Raw genomic sequence first — 25837 nt, forward strand, 5'->3', positions numbered from 1 at the left:
GATTGCGGTCATTCAACATCTGCAGCAAATTGCTGTGGATGTTTTACAAGTCTGTGGTTGCCAGCGTCCTCTTCTACACTGTGGTGTGCTGGGGAGGCAGCATAAACAACAGGGACACCTCCAGACTGGATAAACTGATCAGGCGGGCTGGCTCTGTGGTCAGCATGAGGCTGGACCCACTGGTGACGGTGGCAGAGAGAAACTGCTGGACATTATTGACAATGCCAGCCACCCCTTGCACAATGTCATCAGCAACCAGAGGAGCCTGTTCAGTGGAAGGCTGCTCCTTCCCAAAGTAAAGACCAACAGACTCAAGAACTCCTTTGTCCCTCATGCCATCACACTATACAACTCCTCACTCGGAGGGAAGTAGGAGGAAATAGAATAGAAGTAATAGAAGTAATAGAATAGAAGTAATAGAGTAAAGAGGAGAGATATAACCTTTTCCACTGCTTAATTTGAACTGCTAATTTATTGAATTTAACTGTCAGCCACCCCTTGCTCACCGTCATTTCATTTTATTTATCCACTATATTATATGATATTAATCCACAATGTCGTATGTGTATATGTATGTGTATGTATGTATATATATGTGTATGTATGTTTATGTATATGTATATATATATGTATGTGTGTATATGTATATGTGTGTGAATGTGTATATGTATATATACATGTTTATTTATGTTTACATTTATTTATTTATATTAATCCTCTATACAGTTCTCTACATTTATCTTATTTTATTTTACTTGAATCCTGTTATACTTCTATTATTCTATTATTATCTCTACTTTCTATATTAGCTAAGAGTTGATTGTTTACTGTTTACTGTTTTTGTTTACTTTTTATAGTTAGTTAGTTAAGAGTTTATTGTTTATCTTATATCATTATTATAATTATTGTTTACTGTTTACTTTTTGTTTTACTTTTTATAGTTATCTAAGAGTGTATTGTTTATCTTATAATGTATATAATTTAATATTGTGTTGTGTTTCTGCTGTAACCTACTGGACAATCAATTTCCTTGAGGGAGTCATCCCAAAAGGATCAATAAAGCCTAATCTAATCTAATCTGATCTAATTGCTCTGCCCTGCAACACATTATAAACTACACATGTTTGTTAAATGTACAAACATTATACCAACATTGCAACAGGCAAGTTTATTCAAACATCACACTAACAAGAACACAATAAGAACAGTAACTAATACTAAATAATAATAAAAAAAACTGAACACACAGAACAGAGGCAGGGAAAAAGGACAGGGGAAGAAAAATAGTCCGTTGTCACAGCATCAAGGTCCAACTGTAGAGATCAAGGAAGGAAGAGGCATGAGGAGGAGTACAACAGAACACTGCTCTCTAGGAAATTGTTTACTGATGTAAACTAAATTGATGCAGTCTTAAAATTATGATTGTAATCCAGGTTTCTATTTCAGGAGAAAGAAATGGCTCATAATCGTTACTAAAAAAAAACTTTATCATCGGCACTAGTGAGGATTAAAATAACAAACTCTGTAAATGACATACATATGTAAAACATTTGCACATTTCTTTTTTTTACATTAGCTCACAAAAACTCTGTAACTAGTGCATTAAGCAAGAAAAAGCCTTACCTCCAACAGCTGGTGTTATCGTTGCGGGAAAAGGGAAATCCCGAAGTGCTTTAGAAACTGCCGTAAAGCAGTACCTCTGACAGTATGACAATGTGTGACGTCATCACATTTTTTTAACGCCTTTTTAGAACAGATACGTAACCTTAAAAAATGCAATATTCAGCTGAGTTAATTATCTTAGCCCCTCCTTTTGAACGCAACTTTCAAATTACTTGACCAAAAATTATATTGTGAGAAAAGTGGATTCTGAGGATAAATCCCCATAGGATTCATTCTGGACTCGCCTGCGAGCGCCCCGCGTGGACAGAGATTATTACTGCAACCAGTCCAGAAAACCGGAACTAACCAGAGAGTGCCCATTCTCCTCATATTAGACATTCTCTAATAAAACCTGACAAGTCGCTTCTACTGTAGTCTTTACGGTAGTGGTTTATTGGGTGAGGAACTGCACAGACCAATTGCATGCGAGTCAAGCCATCCCACGTGATGCTACTCAGCCAATCAAGGCTGTGCATTCCAGGCGGTAAACATTGCAACCAAAAGACGCATGAAAAGACGGCAGAAAGAAAAAGAAAGGTAGCGAGAGATACAGATGCAGACGAGTGAGACGGAGAAAGAGAGAGATATAGACGAGTGAGACGGAGAAAGGGAGAGATACAGACGAGTGAGACGCAGAAAGGGAAAGTTACAGAAAGGGAGAGATACAGACGATTGACACAGAGACGAGGGTGATATAAAGTGCCAATGTGAAACGCCATTATGAGACCAAACATATAGGTTTTTGAACAAACATACCCACTCAAATCTGAAGTGAGATCCCAGAAAGTAAGTAGTCTCAGGGCCCAATATGACCAGTCCACCAGGACCCTGAGCCACAAATTCACTGCCCAACAACGTGCTAATGAGTGGTCCCTCAGAGTGCCTTCGATTTTGGGTTAACACAAAAAGCCATTTACTGTTGGAGAAGTTGTCAAATAGGTGTTGTCATGAATGCATCAATGCAGTACTTTATTTTATCATGCGTTATTATCTTTCAAGTTTTTGAATCGTGCTGAATTCATTGGATTTGACAGTCAGGTATTGATTAGATGCAGATGTTGATAAAACTACTAGGCTACATAAAAATATATATCACACTAAACAGTTAAGACATGATCTTCCGGACCATTGGTTCAAGAAATTTTCTCTAACTGGACCTCTTACTATTTTAGTTGAATAGCCCTGCAATAGGCTATCCAACTAGGGACTTTAGCCTTTAAATATAGTTGCTGCGTTGGATCAATCTCCTTTCAAGAACAGGCAAGAGCTTTCTAGCCTCGCGTCAGCAGCGCCTTTGTTGACCTAAAAACAACCAGTGTAAGTTCCATATCGGCTCGGCTTCCAGATCAGCTCGGGGTCCGTCGTCTGCTGATTACGTCACACAATAGCTATCTACAGCAATAAGGTTTTTTATGGCTTAAATTAAAGAGCCTGTAATGATCTTTCATTTTGAACATAGACCATTCCCAACCTATCTGTATGGATAGTTTTCTTCTAAAAACAAAACATCCCTCGGAATCATCTTGGCTGTTAAGATAAGCCGTCCGTGTTGCCAGATTGGGCACATTTCCAGCCTGATTTGGCTACTTTGAATCACGTTAGGCTGGAAAAACGGGACATATGCCCAATCTGGCAACACAAACCGAAATTAGACATAGACCTACTCGCGCTCACACATGTGCTCGCTGTTGCCTCGTGGTTGCTATGACTACAGCCAGATCTACATCACAAAACAGCCAATCACAACTGTCCGACGTACAGCCAATCACAAGGTACGCCCATTCAAGCGTACAGCCAATGATATTGTGTAACGTAATCAGCAGACGACGGACCGATCTGGAAGCCGAGCCGATATGGTACTTACACCGGCGGTTTTGAAAATTGGTCAAAAAAACGTTGGTGCGGACGGATGATGCGGTTACGGTTTAAATAATAGCCCATCCGCGCATCTCTATGTAGCTAGGCCTACGATCACCTTTTGACTTTGTGACAATTTAGGGAATTTCTAATTTGAAACACAATGGAAAACATTGAAAATGTTTTGGCAGAAGAAATATCTAAGATAACTCAAGCTGATCCCAAGACCAGATGAAATGAAACGAAAACATTCATACTTTGCATAATGTAAAGAATAAAAAATATACACTTTCCTAGGTTTGCAATGTTTGGAAGGGTGGAAGGGGGAGGACCCACTCAAAGCAGGATGAGAAGACCAGGGAGGAGACAGGTGACTATAAAGGTCTCCATCCTTAAGGAGGACATTGCGGTGTACCGCTGTCACCAAGGTGAGTTGCTGTGAATTAAGCATAGACTGATCCCAGCTAGACACGCAAGGGCGTAACCATGGTTTAGACATTGGGGGGGTCCAATTTTTTATTATTATTTGTTAAGTGCATTGCCTACAATTCTATATTTATATATGAAAATGTGGACATTTAGAACATAGTTTCGAGGACTACATTGACCATTTGAATTCACATCTAAAGGAATAGTGTAATAATGTAATGTCTGCCCCGCCCCTTTCAGCATGCCTGTCTCTCTCCCTGTCTCTCTGTGATGCCTGCATTGTGACCACACGTCATTTTATCAGAAAAAACAGCGACTCATATTTTAATTAGGCTACTCGTTTTATTTGCTCACACATTTAGCTCGGTATCAAGCTACTAATTGTCTGGAGAAAAAAACAACGTGTACGCTCGGCTGCTGGTCCAGTTTTACCCGCTTTTTAAGTAACCTTAAATTGTCCGTTACCTCCTCTCCAACACGTTAAATAACGTTACTTACATTCAAATGACTCACCTGATCACCTGCATGTTCAGAGCATGTCCCTGTCTGGCCACTGCTTTCAGCATGCCTGTCTTTCTCCTTCGCTCTCTGTGCTGCCTGCATCGTAACCATGTCATTTTATCAAAAGAACAGCGACTGACCTTCATGAGCTATATTTAATATTCTGCTTTTACGAGGCTACTCGTTTTATTTGCTTACTCAAAGCTCGGTATGAAGTTACTTACTGTCTGAAAAAAAACTGTGTATGCTTGGCTGTTGGTCCAGTTTCTTCTGCTTTTTAGGTAACCTCAAATCCTCCATTACTCAACTTTACTTTCTTGGCTCTCACTGAAGAAAGAGTGTGACCATGTCATGTAACCATGACAACGCAGAAAGTCGCGAGGTGGTTTCAAACTAAATCGCACAAGTGTACAATTAGGAGGGGGGATTCACACACTTAACAAACGGAAATAAATTGAAAATAAATAAGACATAACAAGAGACCGATCCATTGACAGGGTTCATAAAAAGAGAACATATATTTTACATTTTATCCTGCTGTATATTGGGGGGGACAGGTTAGTATTTTCTCAACATTGGGGGGGGCATGACCCCCCCAAAGAATGCGTGGTTACGCCCTTGTCGACACGACAACGTCATCTTATTCTTCAATTTCATTTTATTGGATGCTTATCCTTTCTGTTTACACCAAACTGTATTGTACTGCATAATGTAATTTCAATTTGGGAATATCTCACAATGTTACAATTATACATCTGAAGGCTGAAAAGGCCAAATCAGCAGTTATTTTCTACATACTGAAATAGAATATATTCATTTAAGATAATTGTTGATTCGATGATTTCATTATAGTGCACATGTACAATTAGGGTCTACCAAAGAAAGTGGCCACTAGGTATACGTACTACAAATCCTTTTTTTTCATGTTTTGTTAGAAAACGTATCCACCTTCACAGTGGTAGTGCAGGACACACTGTCCCACGAGGAGTTCCAGCAGGCCCTCAGGGATAAAGTTCCAAATATCCCAGAGGCCTCTGAATTATGCAGGCTAATTGGCCAGCAAAGCTCTTTCGTCCGGTTGGATCATGTCTGTCCTAGGGACCTTCGGGGACGTAACGTGTTGGGCCGGTCAAACCTTTACATACGACCAAAGGTAGATGAATATTAACAAATAAGCACAACAGGTCAGATAAAATAAACATGGACAACTGTACATGTCATTAACGACTTATTTTACAGGTTGCTGCGGCTGCCATCCCTTCATCCAATGAGGTCAAGCCCCCTCTAAATGCACGTATCTATGAAGATGAGGTAAGTACAATTCAGGCATCTACATGTATGTCGTGAAGTATAAGCCAATTACCAATGTTGACAGTATTCCTATTTTAAACTGCTTTAAAACGGTTATTTTCAAGATATATGTGCATACTTTGAATGAGTATTCATGAAATAGTTTGGAGGTGTCTAAAAAGGTGGTTGGAGAGCAAATGTGGTGGAGATAACCACCCTTGCGCCAGCAAGACAGGTTTTTAGAAACATTAATTCCAAGTCTGTTGTCTGTTCATTAAGATCCTCTTTTTCAGAGTTACCCTCTAAAATCCAGGCTCATCTTCAACCAGCCATTGGCATGAAGTTGTTATCTTGCTAATAGATTAAAAATTAAAAAATATAGCTGCGAGCAGCAATGTGGGGGTCAAGCATACTGGGATTTGATAAACTAATTTTGCTGGACGGAATTAATCGGCTAGGTGGCTACATGACGACCGTCTCGGTAATCGGTAATACCGACAGCCGGTGGGATGAGCATTATGCGAGTACGCGTCAATGTTTACCTAATGGGAAAATGACCCCACCTAGAGGTAAGGCCGCAGTACAGTCTGCCTGACAGAACGAATGTCACAAATACATAGGGGTATTCGGAACAATATCCCTAAAAGAGACACAATGTAAACAAGCATCCATTCTGGAGGTGGTTCGTGAAGCATCTAATCCAGTGGGAATTGCAGTTTATATTGTAAGTGGGCGGAATGGTAAATATAGTCATTGTTGTATTATACATTAAGAACCGCTTGTCGCCACACGAGTGCAGTGTCTACCCATTAATGAGCGCTGTTCAGCGCAACTAACATTGAAATAAATGAAGTAGTGTTCTGATTGTATGCTGTTTGATTTACATGATGATTGAATATGATTGAAATGTTATCAGTTTTATATAACACAGTATATGATATGACCATGAAAAAATACATATGATCAGATTTTACTGACAATGAAAGTTATTGGCAAATGGGTATCACAATGAATACATTGAAGTTGCTTTCTAAGGGCTGGAATAGACTTTCTGCTAACAAAGCACCCCTAAAAGTAAAATCACACCAAATTATTTGGGCATCATCAGGATAGGGTCATAACTCGTAAGACTATGAGCCATGTTTGGTTTGGATGCATGAAGGCCTTGCAGAGATATGAGCTCACTTCCTGTTTGACGTGCCCCTGAGGTCAAAGGTCACCAAATAGTTTGGATGTCCCCAGGATGATGTCATGAGTCTATGTACCAAGTTTGGCTATGATATTGTAATGACCTCGCCGGTGACATAACGATGTTAAAGAAGTGCTGAGAACAGGCTTACTTCCTGTTTGGCTACTTTGCCGTCAAGTTTGATTGGCTGTCACGGCCAAACGGTTTTGAATTTGAGAAAGCTGTTTGACTCCTCTTTTCAGCTTGGTCTGAAGATCATATATGCCAAGTTTCTTGAAGATTGGACATAATTTGTGGCCTGTGGAAATGTACAACTGATTTGGACAACTTTCAACATGGCGGCCAAGTTCTGATGTTGCCATGAGAAATAATTTATAAGCTATATGGGGAGGTCTGAAAGTATCATCAGACATTGAAAATAAGTTTGAGATGTACTCATGTGAAGAGAAAGGAGTTAAAACACGTCTTCATTAATTATAGCGCCCCCTAGAGGTCAATGGTCACCAAATTCATTGAGTGTCCCCATGATGATGTCATGGGTCTATGTATCAAGTTTGGTTATGATATGTCAAAGGGTTGCTGAGAAATTGCCTTACTTCCTATTTGGCGGCTTGCCGGTCAAATTTGATTGGCTGTAGCGGATATTTCTGCAAGAAATAATATACTAGCTATATGGGGAGGTCTGATTGTATCACCAGACATTGAAAATAAGTTTGAAATATACTCATGTGAAGAGAGAGGAGTTAAAACACATCTACATTAATAACAGCGCCCCCTAGAGGTCAAAAGTCACCAGTTTCATTGGGTGTCCCCATGATGATGTCATGGGTCTATGTACCAAGGTTGGTTATTATGTGTCAAAGGGTTGCTGAGATATCGGCTTACTTCCTATTTGGCGACTTGGCGGTCAAATTTGATTGGCTGTAGCGGGCAAACGGTTTTGAATTTGAAAAATCTATTCAATGTTTTTTATCAAGCATGGCCTGAAGATCAAGTTTTGAGATGATTGGAGAACATTTGTGATAGGAGATGCCTTTTGAAGGTTTTTGACATAAACCAAGATGTCGGAAAATCGAATAGGGCATAGGTTGCTTTGAACTCGGCTTGGACCAAGGCTTCCAATGGTCCCTTGTTTGTGAATATTCAACGAATGGGTCAAAAGTTATAAACATGAATGCATGTCCAACTTTGACCTGTTGGTGGCTGCTTCATAGGCTAGTGGGACTGTCCTAAACCAGTGTGCCAAATTTCACAACTTTTCACCAAGGCGTTCTATGGGCTGCCATTGACTCCAATGGCAGGTAAATAATAATAAGAAAACGTACGAAAACAATAGGTTGTCTCGCAGCTTCGCTGCTTGACCCCCAATAACAATCCAATTCATTGTTCCAAATTAAGTCACAAACTAAAGGGATTTATGTCGACCTAGCCAGTACTGAAAATCTGCATAGGTTAAGAATACTGATGGTCTTTACTTTTCAGGTACCTCTGCCACCTGCTGGCAAACCCCAACCTGCCAGCCAAGACACCCTGCCCAGCCCTTCTCCACCTTCAAGCCCTTTGCCACCTTTCAGCTCTTCTGCACCCTCCAGCCCTTTGCCACCTGCCAGTAGTCTGTGAGTATTGAACTGTGTTTCCCATTAATAACCTTGAGTCTGGTGCCCCGTGAGAATCCAATTATTCCCTCCATTTTAGAAAAAAACAAAATTATCTTTAAACTTCTCACAGTAACAAGTAACTGCATCATGCCCTGTTGATTCACAAAAGCTTATCTAAGCTGTAGGAACTGTAGGTAGGTTGATGTAAATGGTGTAAATTATGATTCGGGTGGAGTGAGGTTTGGCAAGCAGGCAGTGTCTCGGTCAGAAGACAGTGGTAGGGGTGGTGAATAAGAGCAGGGAGGAGGCAGGGTTTGATGTAGCACTATTTGGTTTATATCTTATTCATTTCGTTTAATTGATGCTTTGTCTTGCATCAATCTCACTCATCATTGTGTGCTGCATAAAGGGGATAACAAAAAGATAATAGAATTAGACAATGATCAAACGCATAAATTAAACAAATGAACAAAGGCACATGGCACATGTCTAGCAAACAAAGGAATTTGGTCATGAACCAAACCAACAAAGGAATATGGTCATAAACCAAAGACAAACAAATTAATAAATTAACTCACGTTAATTGAAGACGCACACAGGATACATGAGCGTGCTGGTGGCGAGTGCTAAGCAAGAGCTAAAGTGTGCACAACAATTTATAGGCTCCTACCCTCCCCCAACAGGTGAGGTGGGCATGGTAAAGTGGAAGGTGGCAAAGGTATGTTTAGGACGGGCAGATTCAACACATTCATTGTGTTCATAGAAACAAATGGAAGGGGAAGGAAATTAAATGGAATGATTCTTTTCATAAGCAGTGTTAGGGAAATTGTTTTAAATCGTTTTTTTAATCTGAAAAGTTTTATAGCTAAGCAGCAGACACATCTGGTAATGCTCTTCTTTATAAAAAATTCAAACAAAAAAAAGCAGGAGACATGGCGATTTGTCATGGAGAGTTTGAACAGCTGTTCGGACTCCGGCTGCAATCGGACAGATGCCGACATTAAAAAAAAGTTGAAAGACCTCCTGTCCCGGGCCAAGAAGGACATGTCTACCCAAAAGAACCACCCTACCGGCGGTGGTCCTCCCCCTAAAACGTCACCTTATAGTGACATTATTGTCACTATTTTTGGGGAGGATTCACCAGCCTTCGTCGGGTTGGACGGGGTGGACAGCGGCTGTTCTCAACCGCCGGAGCCGTTGGAAAAAAGTATGTAGCCTATCATATTTATTGAGGATGTTTGTTAGTTGAATAAGCAGGGCTAGCCTTATGCCCAGAATTAATAAATTCACATTTTGTTTCAGACTTGGCAAGTGCCACCACAAGTACCAGGTCAACGCCACCACCAATAGAACCAGCAGTGGCAACCCCTTCCTGTCCGATTTCATCCCTACCCCCGGCAACGAAGCGGAGGAGAATTGAGGACCTACAACAGGTCCTCATGGAGAAGGAAATTATCCGGGTCGAAAAGAGACATTTAAATTAGAGGCAGAGACAAAAAAAATAGAATTAGAGCAAATTAAATTAAGGCTCCAAATACAGTTGCTCCAGCAGAAAATTAGGGCCCCAAACCATTATTTTTGAAGACGAACCGTCTTCTACAAACATTTAAATAAATATTTTAGAGTTAAAGGATAATTGTTTTATTATAGGGCTTTTTTTCTTACTCTGTTAATGTTTTACTTTTTACTGATCAAATGAAGATGCTGTCGGACACCGAAATAAATATTCCTTTCATTCATTTTCATTCATCAATTGTGTTAATGCATAACAATAAAACACTGCAAACGAAAGTAAGTAAAATATGTATTTGTAATGTCTGGTTTACAACGAGCAGGCATTTAGACGGGAATGGTTATTTTTGACAGAAGCAATGCATTGAACATCGTCAAATGAGAAGGAGCTAATTGAGGTGTTTCGATTCTGTAGGAGATATGTTCGAACAAATAAAAGAGCTGTCACCGGATTTACAGTTCGTGTCGGCCTACATAAAACATAGCCTCTATACATAATTAAAACAATATTCACAACTGACTAATGAGTTGAGCACGGACTAATCGGCCAGCGATGTCTTCAATTGCAGGCCGAGTGGCTTGACGCACGTCTTCCTCGGGGACTGCCGGTGGCTGATGGTGTCTGGGTAGAGGGATTCTCTTGGAGATGCAGATGTTGTGCAGAACTGTGCACGCAGCTATTACAGTGCAGACCCGTTCTGGGTGCATCCGCATCTCCCCATGAATTATATCTATATCTAGCCTTTATTTTTTGTATGTATTTTTAAGGGATGCATATTACTTATGGTTTACCTGCGTTTGAGAACCCCAATACATCTCTCAACAACTGACCTAGTTGCGGAGTGTATGGTGTTATATCTCCGTTCTTGGTCAGTTGTTGGAGCCATTAGTGGGGTCATCGGCCACCGTTTCAGCGGGTATCCACGAGGAGCAGCCCGTTGCACCTTTGAAAATAGACTTTAATTAGGTTGCTGTTCATTACTTAAAGTGAAGCTCAAATTGTTTCAGTGTAGCTGATTAGAAAAACACTATAGCCTACCTTCCTTCCTCGAAGTCCTGTAACAACGCACTCTCCCGGAGGATGCGGGAATCGTGAGTGGATCCAGGCCATCTCGCCACCAAATTAATGATTGTATAATTTGCGTCACAAGCTATTTGCACGTTGATGGAATGGTAACCTTTTCGGTTAACGAACAAATACTCATTCTCAGATGGGGCCTTGATCTGCAAATGGGTTCCGTCTATGCAGCCCACGATCCCAGGAATACCGGACGCCTGGCGGAACCGTTGCTTCATCGCCGCCGCCTCTTCTTCGTTCGGGAGGTGGACATAACGAGCGATGCGGCAGCTCAACGCCCCGGATAACCCGATGTGACAAGTTGTATATAGCAATTTATTCATAGCAAGTTGTATATAACAGTTTATTCACACATACGGTTTGTATTATATATTGTTGTTATATTGTTGTTACCATGGTAACAATGCCTTGGGGCTCCAGTAGGGGGATCGCGCTCCTCTTCCTCATTCAAATAAGACGAGTGAAGGAGAGTTGCGTGTGTGTTTTTTAATCTTTCTCCCGCTACTATTCCCCTTTTTAAGGTGATTACCGATTGCAAAGCAATATATATTTACACATGTTGATTGCGTTTTTCCTTATGTTATGCTTGTTTTAAATGTAGAGAAAATACGTTTTTGTTATACTTATTTGTTGTTTAGTTTCTTGTTAACTCGTACTCTTACTCGTGTAAGCTAGCAGCCGAATACCTCTTGGCCACAACGTAGGATATGAGAATGTTGACGGGTGTTAAAGCGTGTTACTGCTTCATTTATATATAACTATATATTTACACATGTTGATTGCGTTTTTCCTTATGTTATGCTTGTCTTAAATGTAGAGAAAATACTTTTTTGTTATACTTATTTGTTGTCTAGTTTCTTGTTAACTCGTACTCTTACTCGTGTAAGCTACCAGCCGAATACCTTTTGGCCACACCGTAGGATATGAGAATGTTGACTGGTGTTAAAGCGTGTTACTGCTTCATTTATATATAACCCTATATATTATTCAATTATATTATTCAATTAATATATTGTGTTCAATACATGTCATGATATTTGTGGTCCTGGAGCTGAGTGTGCGTGTGTATGCATTTGTCTGTTGTTTGTATGCGTTGTGTAAAACCTCATTCAAATAAGACGAGTGAAGGAGAGTTGCGTGTGTGTTTTTTAATCTTTCTCCCGCTACTATTCCCCTTTTTAAGGGTACAACACCGACAGGCGGTCGATCTATGAACCCTATGTCACTGACTGTATTTTGAAATGCCCCGTTTGCGAAGAAACAAAGCGCAATGAGCAGTTGTAAAGATGGTGGCAGCGCTGCATTGCGGTCCGACACGAACTGTAAATCCGGTGACAGCTCTTCTATTAATACAAACAGATCTCTCCTACAGAATCGAAACCTCTCAATCAGCTCCTCGTCATTATAAATGTCCAATGGATTGCTTCTGTCCCTAATTACTCTTTCCTGTCTAAATGCCCGCTCGTTGTACAGCCTATGTATTATACGTGCCATGGTAGCGCTGGATGGATTGAATTTAATTGCTATGGAAACAGCAGAAATTTCGACTCTACGCCTCCTCCTGACCAGGAGTAGGATTTACGCCTTGGTCTTAGTGAAAAGAACGCTAAGCCCAGTCGGTGCAACCGGCGTAACGGTTAGGTCGGACTTAGAACGCCAAGTTACGACCAGGCGTAGTTAAGACCAGGCTTACGCCCAGTTGGTGCAACCCACCCCAGGACCTTATTTTGGTATTCGGTCGGGGTAACAGGGTGAATGCTATCCGGGGGGAGGAGTTTGAGAGTGCGGCCAGGGCCTTCGGAAGATCAAGTTTTGACCCCTGTGGAAAATTTAATGTGGTGTTTGTAGATGTGGATGGGGTGGCAGAAGGAGCGGTGGATGAGGGGGGAGCCACCAGAGTTTTTTTTACCATCCACCAAACACAGAGCAACTGTATTTTTGAGGCTCCTGAGGGCAACAAAACCCTGGCCCTGGACAGTGTTGGTAAGCTTTGAATTAAATTTAAGGTATAGGGTGTTGCAATTTAGAGTTTTGAACATGCATTTAAAATGACCAACAAACTTGAATGACCTTGTGCTTTTCCCATTATCTCAGCATTTCAGACAGGACAGTACAGGCTGGTGGGGAGAATGATTGCCATCTGCCTGGTGCAGGGGAAGGTCTGTTCCCGCTTTTTTTCAGAGCACCTGTACAGAGAGGTTTGTAATCTGTCCCCTCGTCCGGCCACTTTGGAAGAGGTGACAGATAAAAACCTCAGGACCAAGCTCCAAAAGGCAAGTAAATGGTTAATGTTGAATCAAACCACTTCTTGGGGCAGTATTTCTGTGTAAAGCTACCGTGTGCTGCGTGCTCTATATTGTACTGATGTTGAATTTCAATATGATTTATGTCATTCATGTATATTAGATTGCAGATGCCACAAATGTGGAAGGCGCCAGGGAAGCAGTGGAGGAGGCCAGAGAGGCGCTCTCCCTCATGGGCTCATTCTCCTTTGTCCGGAGCCTCCCACATAGGGATGAGCTGCTGGGGGCAGCCCTTCAATTTTATACTGAGTGCCGTACTCTGACTGCTCTAAATCAGTAAGTGGAGCTGGGTATTGACTATTTAATGGACTAAGACCTTTGCGTTAGAGTGAAAAGTAATCATTTCAATTAATTCAAAGAATTCTATGTCTAATTTATTTTTATCTTCAAAAGATGTACAATGGAGTAGGCTAGAAGCGGCTTCAGAGCAACAGACTTCGATATTTTCTCCCATTATATTTTCTCTGATTTATTATCCCATTTATTTGACAGATTCAAAGAAGGGTTGGAAACCTTTGGTCTTGTAGACCTATTGAGGATCCACCATGAGGCGCTCGAATGGGTGTTCAGGGATACATTTGAGCCGCTGCTTGCCTCACAGTTGGAAGCAACATTCAAGCCCTCCAACCTGTCTGAGCCGGGCTCCAATCGGAGGAGGTAGGAGGCCAGGACAGTTGGGTTTTGGAGGGACTGGCTGATTGAGGTGGAGGGTAAGAAAAAAAAGAAAGTTGGAACGCTATGTAAAAAATATCTAAAATAGAATTTTACAATTTGTAAATCCTTTTTGACATATTCAAGTTGGAAACAATACAAAGGAAATATATTTGAGGATTTTCCTATTTTAATTGTTCTTTGTAATTATATGCTTATTATGTGATGCCAGCAAAACAATTCAAAACCGGGGGCAAAAAAAGACTGGGAAAGCTGTAGAATGATCAAAAAACAACAACGTTCAACTGTTTCAGCATTAGTAACTGGTAACAGGTGATATTATCATGAAAGGATATATAAAAGGGGCATCCCGTAGAGGTTGTCTTCACAAACAATAAAGGGTCACTCACAATACATAAAGGAAAAGACAAGACTGTGTACAGTTCTTCATGAATGGACAAATGCACAAATGAAAAATCTATACAATTTGATTTGTTAACCTAGGCATACCTGTAAATACAGCACTGCATAGGGAATTACAGTGAACCAATGCCAGATTTTTTTTTTTTAAGAATGACACATTAATTTACTATTTCACACTTTTTTTTAATGGTTAAACAAGGACTTATGAACATTTCCCGTGATCTGAGAAATGCAACTAGGGAAGATGAAAGATTGGCGCATGTTTGTGTACAATACCTTAATTAATTACTTAATGCTGACATGCTGTCGTCCTTACAAGTTATCTCTTATGTACCAACAGATGGAGATACGAGTCTCACTCTGGGGGCGGTTTTGGCGTTTGCCACAGGCCTCGATAGGATACCTACTGTGGGTTTTCCCACCCAACCCCTGCTGGAATTCCTCCATGAGGACGGACCGGCCCTATTTCCAACAGCAAATACCTGTTCACTGGTCCTCAGGCTACCAGTGTGACCTTTTCACAGAGCAGTCTACCACCGGGGACTGCTCTGTGAAAAGGTCAAGTCTCTCGGTCGATAGGTAGCTGTGTGGGGGGCCGTAATAAAGCCACCCATTCAATTCAATTCAATTCAAAGTGTTTATTGTCATATGCACAAATGAGATGTTCTCAGTTGTGCAATGAAATTCTTCCTTTGTTTCCACAGACAGAATGCCAAGATTTTTTACAAGATAGATGGTTAGGAGAAATAATACATTTAAGTTAAAATAAATAAATAAATAAAACGGATTGGTGCAAATCCAAGAAAGCCAAAGTGCGTGAGCAAAATGTAAACAGCTGCGGCAGTCCTGAGGTAGAATACTCCTCAACAACAGACTCCTATCTGTTGTTAAGGAGTCTGAGGGCAGTGGGGAAGAAAGAGTTCTTTAGTCTTGATGTTTTGGACTTCATACTTCTGTACCTCCGTCCTGAGGGTAGAAGGGTAAACAGACCATGCTGGGGGTGGGTGGGGTCCTTGAGTATGGAGGCAGCTCTTCTGTGGACTGCGGTGGTAGATGCTCTGCAGAGAGGGAAGTGGGGTTCTGATGATCTTCTCTGCAGTCGGAAGTGCTGCCGTACCAGACGGTTATACAGCCGGTCAAGATGCTCTCAACAATGCAACTGTAGAAGTTTCTGAGGATCTCAGGCGACATGCCAAACTTCCTCAGCCTCCTCAGGAAGGACAGCCGCTGTTGGGATTTCTTAACCAGCTGTGTGGTGTTGAGTGTCCAAGTGAGGTCGTCGCTGATGTGGACGCAGAGGTACTTGAAGCTGCTCACCCTCTCTACTTCAAGCTCCCCGATGAACAGTGGCCGTCTGGCCGATGAGGACTCCTTTTCTTCCTCAAGTCCACTATCATCTCCTTGGTCTTGTCCTTGTTGAGGGTGAGGTTATTGTCCTCAAACCATGACACCAGACTGGCCAACTCCCTCCTGTAGGCCGCTTCGTCCCCGCCCGTGATGCGTCCTATCACTGCGGTGTCGTCCGCAAACTTCAGGATGGTGTTGTCTATGTGAGGCGACACAGTCATGAGTGAACAGGGTGTAGAGGATGGGGCTGAGCACGCAGCCCTGTGGCGTGCCAATGTTTGTGATGATGCTGGCTGAAGTCCTATTTCCAATCCTGACAGATTGGGGCCTGCCAGTCAGAAAGTCCTGCAGCCAGTCACAGATGGTGGTGTGCAGACCTAATGTAGTCTGTTTGTCGGTGAGTTTGTGGGGGATGACTGTATTGAAGGCGGAGCTGTAATCCAGAAAGAGAGTCCTGTGATGGAAAATCTACATGTTGTATTGTTTTGGTCTATATGAATTTAAGTTTTGTTGCTATTCTGTGTAATTTAAGATAGGGCCTACGTTCTACTCCATGCGGGTTATTAAAGTGTGAACGTTCGAGAGTCGTGTGATGCATTTTATTGCCTGCCTGTTCCTATCTTTTCGTGTGTCATCTCCCAAGCAATGCTTTGAAGTATGGGCCTTTTCCTCGACACTCTGGCTAGCGTAAACAAAGTCAGCGAGTTACAGGGCACGGCCGCCGACCCCACCTTAGCCTCGGGGGGGGGGAGCTTCAACTGTAAAGATAACAATCTGGTGAACAAAGACTTTTAGTATTGGGGGACCACCCCCTCCAGATGCCAACCCAAGTGAATAAGAACTCATTACTTTCAAACACTCAGTGGACTTCTCCCCAGTGTACCTTGAGTATGAAGTAACACGCAAAGAGAAGCTCCCATCTGAGGCCTCAGATTATTGTAATGTATGCCTGTTATGTTGTTTGTTGATGCATGTTGTGATGTATCTTTGTTCGTACTTTTATTACAAATATATGTAACCACTAATTGTCAACAGTATTGTGTGCTTTTTGCATCTAAATATCTCATCTGCTTAGACGCAATATCTTACATTAGAAATTGCCACGACAGTTGGGGGCTCGTCCGGGATATCTAACCTGAAGATTCTACGAAATATCAGCTTCCAATACAGGTCTGAGGATTCGTTCTCAGTCCCAAAGCCCTACCTCGCCTCCAGGTGACTGTAACCAGACTGTTTTATGGCCAGAGGTCGAGGAAAGGGTGCCTGTGGGGATAAACTAGTGGTTCTTCAGTACGGTATCCAAAGGAAAAAAGAATTCGAGCAGGTGAGATCACAATACTGTTAAAGCTTCAAAATAAAATCCGTTACAGGAACAGTATATAAATGTTTCGGTAAACGTAAACTTATATCTGAACTTAGGCCTCGTTCAAAGAAACTCTGTTATAGGAACATGCGGTAGCTCCGTTTCGCTTCCGTCAATATATGGCTATATAGGTAACAGAAAGGGCAGCTAGGGTCTGTCAGGGACGGTAAAGGGAAACCCGTTGAAGCGCGGTTGGTGTTATATATATAAATAATAATAATAGGTATTCATTAATAAATATATGTATATGTGTGTAGTAACAAGGATGTTTCGGCGATATTAGATAATTTGTTAAATAATAACTAGTGTAAAAGGATCTAAAATATGGGGAACAAATCTGGAAAAACGGAGATAACGGGACCTGCGAAGGTGATGTTGGAGAAGCATGGTGAAGCGGCTCTGGAGGGTTTAAAATATTGGTGCAAACTAGGTTTTCCTGAAATGGGGAGTTTTAGCATAAAACGATTACAGGAGTTAGAGAAACGATTGTTGGAGTCAGAAATGAAAAAGAAAAGTTCCAAACTATGTTGGTGTGCATTTTATTTGTGGGAAAGAGAGGGCCAGGATAGAAAAAAAAATCAGCCAGGGGAATGCTCCACAATCATTCCAGAAGGCGACGGCCACACCGACCAAGCGGGAACCCGTCGCCAGCCGCTTGAGAAACCAGGGAATGGCGTTCTCCCCAACTCTTAAACATGGGGACGTGATGGATGGACAATTCCCCATGATCGAAGTACTGAACCCCCAGGATGGCAGTCCAGCATACGTTTTCCGTGCATGGAGACCCAGTGACATTAAGGACATAGCGGAATGGCTCCCAGACCCATCTGCAGTGGGAGGGGCTGCCTTCGCCACAGCCCTTCAAGAGTTGGTCCAACAACACAAGGCCTCCATCAGCGAAGTTCGCCAACTCTGTACGTACAGCCAAGGCGACATGCCCGGGAGGGACGAAGCCAAGAAGCTCCAGCTCGCCCAACTGGAGGCCCTGGAGAATCCTAAGCCCACCCGTCGCAACAGAGACCAAAGAGGCGACCGGCCGAAAGAAAAGAGAAAGGAGAACGCCGGACGATGGAACTGTCATTATTGTGGAGCCAAGGATCATTGGATCAAAGACTGTCCGAAAGAAAAGAGAAAGGAGAACGCCGGACGATGGAACTGTCATTATTGTGGAGCCGAGGATCATTGGATCAAAGACTGTCCCAAGAAAAAAGAGAGAGGCAAAGATGGAAGGGGGCATTCGCATTGACGGGACGCAGGAGCAGACCAGGTCCAAGGAGGCGGTATGAACACCATGACACAAACACGCAAAATGGTCTCAACGTCACAACACACGCAAGCACCTCATCCAAATGATTGTTGTATGGTTCTCACCAGCCTTAAGCAACCATATCACACAACCATGACATGACTCCAACTGACCCAGACTAACCCCGACTGACCCCCGACTGACAACGTGACGGGGACAACAGAAGTGTATTGCCTAATATTGAAAATGCAGATTTTTTATATTATGATATTTTGTTTTATGGCCAAATGGCAACAAGGGGAATTGACAAACGTATGAGAGAGATTGGAAGAAGTATTTGTTATGGAAGGAGAAGAGATAGATAAGAACGTAAGGCAAGACAAGATAAGGAAAGGGGTGGGGAGAAAGATAACCCATCTGCATCAAGTTTTGTTCAAATAGATCCGGACCTGGACAACGCTCCTCCTTCTCCTGCTTTCAGCCCGACCAGTGGCCCAATACAGTGCAAATACCCCACGTCACAACTCCTCTACATCAGACTTTATAAAGTTACAGACCATGGGAGGCCCACCTGAAGAGCTACGGAACGGTCTGCTGGACGACACAAGGAGACAGTCCAGCAGCACCAACAGCACCAGAGTGGTGGCCTCCATGGTGCCTGTGTAGCCACAAAGAAGTGGCCTGAACATTGAGACAAAGGAGGGTCTCAGAGACGGGAGAGACGTGGGGACAGGCACTTCAAAGGACAGCCCGTGATGCAAATGAGAGGGAGAAAGCAGAGAGAAAGGGGGAGGCATGTCCAGGCGGATGGAGAGAAGAGCAGTGTCCAGGCGGATGTAAAGTATTGCACTAGACACAGCATTCACACATATTACAAGAGAAAGATCTAATGTGTAACTAGGACTGTGTATAAATTGTGTGATAATTTCTTACATCTGAAAGGTTTGAAAGTTATTAGGAAAAGTAGTTTGAAGGATCAAAGACAAGTAGAAAAGTTGAAAGTTAAAGAAATGTTTTTTCAGAATTAAAGAAGAAGGTTTTTGGTGCGCTCGCAACAGCAAGCCATGCTTACAGGCCTGGGCTTTCCCTTATAATGGTAAATTGACACATGGGAAAGTTCATGCGTCAAGAGGGGGGATGGGGAGCCCACAACAACAACCTTGGGTATACCAAAGCAAACCAAAGGAAATAATTACTAAAAAAAAAAAAATGAAACAACCCCCATATAGGTCCCTCAGAGACATCATGAAGGACAATGGGAAAGAGAAGAGGAATACCGTTTAAATGTTGGGTTATACTGTGTGTTATTAATACTGACTCGATTGACAATTAATATATTAGAGTAGTAAACATTAAGTGCTTGCCAACTACTCATGTGTTTGTATCACGGAAGCAGCATTAAGGACACATCAAATAAGAATATTTTTTGTTTAGAAATGTTTTTAAAAGGTAGCCTTGTTTCTTTGTTTCAGTTTTTTTTTCCGTTTTTATGACTTTTGAATATATGGAAACAGATGACTTGATTGTGATGTTAGGTGATTTTATGCTACCTTCTGTAAAAGCGACCGGTGGTATAAATATCTGTACTTGGAGGCCATGGTCGGACATAGTAGATTATGAACATATGCATGTTGTGATTAAGTGATCATTTTAATCCTAAAGGTTGCATAATTTTGTGATTATAAATAATCAAAGGGGGGATTGTGATGGAAAATCTACATGTTGTATTGTTTTGGTCTATATGAATTTAAGTTTTGTTGCTATTCTGTGTAATTTAAGATAGGGCCTACGTTCTACTCCATGCGGGTCATTTAAAGTGTAAACCGTCAAGGGTAGAGTGATGCATTTTTATTGCCTGCCCTTTCCTATGTTTCTTGTCATGTAAATCACCCTCCATGCAATCCTTTGATGTGTGGGCCTGTTTTCTCGACCCCCTGGCTAGCGTCAACCAAGCCAGGGGTTTAGATGACACGGCCGCTACCCCCTCCAATGGCATTCCCCACAGCTGCAGTTGTAAAGATAACCATCTGGTACACAAAGGCTTTTGGTATTGGGGGACCACCCCCTAATAAACCCAAACGAATAAGAACTCATTGATTGGAAGACTCAGGGGACTTCTCCCCAGCGTACCTTGAGTATGAAGTAACACGCAAAGAGAAGCTCCCATCTGAGGCCTCAGATTATTGTAATGTATGCCTGTTATGTTGTTTGTTGATGCATGTTGTGATGTATCTTTGTTCGTACTTTTATTACAAATATATATAACCACTAATTGTCAACAGTATTGTGTGCTTTTTGCATCTAAATATCTCATCTGCTTAGACGCAATATCTTACATTAGAAATTGCCACGACAGTCCTGATGTAGGAGTCTTTATTTTCCTGATGGGAGAGGGAATAGTGGAGAACAGCAGCGACAGCATCAGAGGTGGACCTGTTGGGCCGGTAGGCATATTGCAGGGGGTCCAGGGTGTCTGGTATGCTGCTCTGAATGTGGGTCAGCACCACTCTCTCAAAGCACTTCATAATGATTGGAGTGAGTGCTATTGGTCTGTAGTCATTCAGGCAGCTTGGTGGGCTCTTCTTTGGAACAGGGATGATGGTTGTGGTCTTGAAACAGGAGGGAACTGTGCAATGGCTAATGGGAAGGTTGAAGATGGATGTGAGAACATCAGCCAGCTCGTTGGCGCATGCTCTGAGAGCTCGCCCAGGGATGTTATCTGGTCCAGCAGCCTTGCGAGGGTTGATGTTCCTAAGGACTTTGTGTACCTGTCCTGATGAGACGGTTGGTGGGGGGGAGAGGGGGAGGGTGCTCCTGGTGTGTGAGGGCCTCCTCTCTGTGGTGGGGCTGGAGTTCTCGAAGCAGGTGTAGAAGGTGTTGAGCTCATCCGGAAAGCTGTCTGTGGAGCAAATGGTGGTCCTGTAGTCAGTGATGTGCTGCAGGCCTTGCCACATCCGCCCGGAGTAAGCAGTCGAATAGAAGCCATCCAGCCTCACTCTGTACTGCCTTTTGGCTGCTCTGATGGCTTTTTCCAGAGCATACTTCGCAGCTTTGTACTCCGTCTCATTGCCTGATTTAAATGCAATAGAGCGAGCACGCAGCATGTGGCGTACCTGACTGTTAATCCAGGGCTTCTGGTTGGGAAACCTCGTGACTTGTAAGGTGGGCACGATGTTGTCAACACAAGTGCTAATATACTCAGTCACATACTCAGCATAGTCTTGTATGCTGACAGAAGAGTCCTCCAGTGTGGCTGCAGCTTTAAACACATCCCAGTCTGTCTGAGCAAAACAGTCCTGCAGGATGCTCTCTGTGTCTGGTGTCCAGAGTTTGACTTGTTTGATCTGATCTTAAATACATTGCACTTTCAATTTTACTTACTAAAAAGCCTTTTTAACTTTTAATTAAATTTTCTATTTTTACCAGAAAGATACATGATCTGATACCAGAGAGAAAGGATAAGGGTTACTAGAATCCGGGTTGGAGCCCCAGAGAAAGTACCAAGTTCCTTTAGGTCGGGTTGGAGTCCCGACGCGGATACCAGAGACTATTTTACTCATTTCTTTGCATGTTTTCTTTTACTTATCTATTATTTTATTGTATGACAATGTTTATATGTGAAGCACTTTGAGTCTGCCTTGTGTATGAAAAGTGCTATATAAATAAAGTTGCCTTGCCTTAGTCACAAGGTTTGTCTGTTTCAGCCTTTGTCTGTATGCAGGATACAGGAGCAAAGAGATGTGGTCTGAGTGCCCGAAGTGCGGGCAGGGTGCGGCCCTGTAGGCACCACGTATGCTGCTGTAAACATGATCCAGTGTGTTCTTATCACGGGTGGGAATATCCAAATGTTGGAAGAATTTGGGGAATACAGTCTTTAAGTTGCAGTGGTTAAAGTCGCCAGCGACGATGAGCGCAGCATCAGGATGAGCTGTCTCGTGCGCGCTGATGACGTCATAGTGTTCGCTGAGCGCTGCCGTGGAGTTGGCGCGTGGGGCGATGTAAATAGCAGCCAAAAACACAGCAGTAAATTCCCTTGGTAGATAGAAGGGACGGCATCTCAGCAGTAAAAACTTGCCGCTAATGCCGCTTTTCCACTGCATGGTACCAGCTCTTCACGACTCGACTCGACTCGACTCAGCTCGCCTTTTTTGCGTTTCCACCGCGAAAACATGGTATCTGGTACCTGAAGTGGCTGCTTTTTCTAGTACCGCCTCGCTCTAGGTTCCAAGCGGCTGAGCCGATGCTAAAAGGTGACGTCGGCAGACGGCCGGCCACTGATTGGCCAGAGAGTGTGACGAAGTCACGAGAGCGACATGGCCACCATGCTGGTAACAGCCATAGCAGCGCCGCAGCCAACATATTCCACTTCTTCAACATGCCAGCTAATAATACGAACACGAATACCATCGCATCGATGTTCTCCATTGTTGTTATGTGGGTTCTGTCCATGTGTGGGTTACGTAGGTGTTGTTTGCGTCGCGTACAAAAATACGTCACGGCCCTTTCGCGCAGCCGACCCCGCCCACGTCCCGGAGGTACTATTTGCGGTGGAAAAGGACCCGCGCTGCTACCGTGTCGAGTCGTGTCGAGTCGTTTCGTGTCGAGTCGAGCTACATGTGCGGTGGAAAAGCGGCATAAGTGTACGGAGTGAGTCTGTAGCTGAAAGGCGCAGTCTGTGATTTTGTCTGAGAGCCAGGTCTCGGTGAAGATTAGAGCGCAACACTCTCTTACTTCCCGATGAGTTGTAATCCTGGCCCTTAGTTCGTCCAGCTTGTTTTCCAGAGACCACACGTTAGCTAGCAAGAGGCTGGGTAGCGGTGGTCGGCTAGTGCAGGCTTTTAGTCTAGCATGAAGCCCCCCCCTCTTGTGTCGGCGTCTCCGACGCGCTATCCTGGGGTCAGCTAGCTCGCTTGAGCCTGGTGATTCGGGGTCTTCCTGGGATTGATGGTGGTGGTGGTTGTGATGGTGGTTGCCGCGGTAACGGATGTTTTGTAGCTCCGGTGGTATGGAGCTGTATCAAAATGCCAACACCTAATAAAGGGCCACAGTCCGCCCCCCTGGGTTCACAGAGGACCAATATTCAGGGCGGGTACACCTTCCCGTCTCTTAAATGGCCTCTTCTCCCCACATTCTGAGAGAGTAGCCCTCATGGGCGACACTTAGCAGCTCTGACAAAATAGTGGCCCGTATGGGATCGATTTTTTTTCTGTGAGGGTTACAAGTCCAAACGATTGATATAGAAACTTGTGCTTTTAGGTGTGGAAGCAAATATAGTGTGTGACCACGTTCTCAAGTTTGGGTTCCAAACAGTCAAGTGTCCCGTGCCACGCCCCTATCTATTTCCTACAATGTATATAGGTTTTTAGCAACAACATGACTTAGGAATAAGATATCGACTGCGGGTATTTTTTCTTTGAATGAAGACCTAATAGACACACATGATCAATTTGGTAGCTCTGGCCTAATCGGAAGTCATTTGCTCTGGGTTTCTTTTATATGAATCGGGGTATCACTGAAATTTATATTCTAGCCCTTCAGGACTATTTTGAGATTGCCACTTAATACACACAACACAAATAAAATGTACTACAAAAGATGGACTCCGGACAGAAAATTAAAGTATATTACAAATTGGGAGTTGGCCTGCTTTTTGTACACCATTGTCATTTGTCTGCTCCGTTAGCCTGCTGCAGTTATCAGTTTCAGTGGTCTGCTGCATGCCGTGGTATGCTGAGACGGTCTCCTGCCGTGGTCTGATGCGGGGTCTCCTGCGGGGGTCTCCTGCCGTGGTCTCCTACCGTGGCCGTGTCATTCTTTCATAATAACATCATTCCAAAAATAATATACAAATAAATACATACGGAGCCCCAGAGGGGCTATTTGTGATCATCATTAACCCTAGTACATCCTTTAGTTGTTCGCTGTTCCCCATGATCTAATCTACCCAAAAATCGACCCACTTAGTGAGTGCGGATAGTGTACCACGTTTAAGTGTACTCATCGAAGTATGGATATTTAAACACAGCACAGGTAGGGCGCGGACCATTAAGGGCCAGTACTGATGGCAGCGTCCGGGTCGATTCCTGCCCGCGGTCGCTTGCTGCATGTCCTCCCCTCTCTCTCCCGTACCTTCCTGTCTTACTCTTTCATTAAGCATAAAAATGCCAAGATAAATGTTTAGGAATAAAGGACACAACTTGTGGCAAACAATGAAAATACATTTTGTTCCAACACACCATGAACACAATAACTAAAACACAAAAAGCATATATGTAACTCCTAAGACCTTGAGGATGGCCCTCCTAAATCTGTCCTGAAGCTCCGGTGAGAGGCAACGTAAGCCCTTCTGTAACGGGGGCCGGCCGGAGGAGGAGGAGGGTGCGAGGCAGAAGGGGGGGGGGTGCAGGCCGGAGGAGGGGGAGGGGGCAGGCAATCCAGTCCAGCTATGCCTGAAAAACAGAGGAATAAAAGACCAGATGTGAGCAGTCGTGTCTGTTGAGGAAGGTTGTGAAGGTGAAACATGGTGTATTGTTATAGGCCATATTGCAAAGCATATGCGGATGAAGTTAGCCTCAAACATGAGAGATAAATTCAAAAATCAGCATAACCATTGATGAGAGCACCGATCAGTGCACGGACGCGCATAACCTCATTATATATATGCGGTTGGGATGGGCGTGAGGAATCGATTACTCGAGTACTCCTCGTTACAAATGACCTTGGTTGGTGGACAGGCAAACTCGAGTTTGCATATACACACACAAACAAAGTTTTCTAAAGCAAATGTATCAATTTTCTGTGCGGGGCCACTAACGCATTTGCTTTCTGGGCTCAAAGCAAATGAAACGTATCAAAAAGCGAAGAATTGAAATACTTTAAAGAAATAGGAGATCGTAAGGTGAAATGTAAAATAAGCCAAGCGAAATCGAGCTACCAGAGTACTACAAGTATACGGCAAGCCGGCAACATATGCTCCTGAAACACAACGGTGAGTTCGGGAAAGCAGACCCGCAGCAACCAAGTGTGTCAGCTATTTTCACCGCCGCAAGACACAGCTTTAATCCCGGCCGTGCAGAGAAGATCACTACACTGAGTATTTCCATATTCCATTTGCTGCCGTTTTATTTGCAGCTTTAAATTATTTGCAATGGTTAGGCTACTTGTTTCGTTTTTTGTTTTTTTTAAACCGTGATTTTTAGACATTACAGAACTGACACATGGCACAAATGCGGAATCCATTTACAACAGCTTGAGACAGAGTTTGCGCCAAACGGGATTAGATGATGAGTTTGGGGAACAACCTCATCAGCATTGCCACAGATGGTGCTGCAGTTCTCACCGGCAAAACCACTGGACTGATTGCGAAGCTTAAACTTGACTTCCCAAAA

At 43.1% G+C, this 25837-nt stretch overlaps 1 protein-coding gene across 1 annotated transcript; it reads left to right on the plus strand.

The window, feature by feature from the left end:
• The first annotated feature begins 13819 nt into the window (after positions 1 to 13819).
• On the plus strand, positions 13820 to 16506 carry LOC115532632 (G2/M phase-specific E3 ubiquitin-protein ligase-like). Its single transcript, XM_030342506.1, has 4 exons — positions 13820 to 13824; positions 13912 to 14076; positions 14575 to 14582; positions 14834 to 16506. The coding sequence occupies exons 1-4, from the start codon at positions 13820 to 13822 to the stop codon at positions 15004 to 15006; spliced, it is 351 nt and encodes a 116-aa protein (XP_030198366.1). The 3' UTR covers positions 15007 to 16506.
• The last annotated feature ends 9331 nt before the right edge of the window (positions 16507 to 25837 follow it).

Source organism: Gadus morhua, chromosome 19 (assembly GCF_902167405.1).
Source record: "Gadus morhua chromosome 19, gadMor3.0, whole genome shotgun sequence".
Classification (NCBI taxonomy): Eukaryota; Metazoa; Chordata; class Actinopteri; order Gadiformes; family Gadidae; genus Gadus; species Gadus morhua.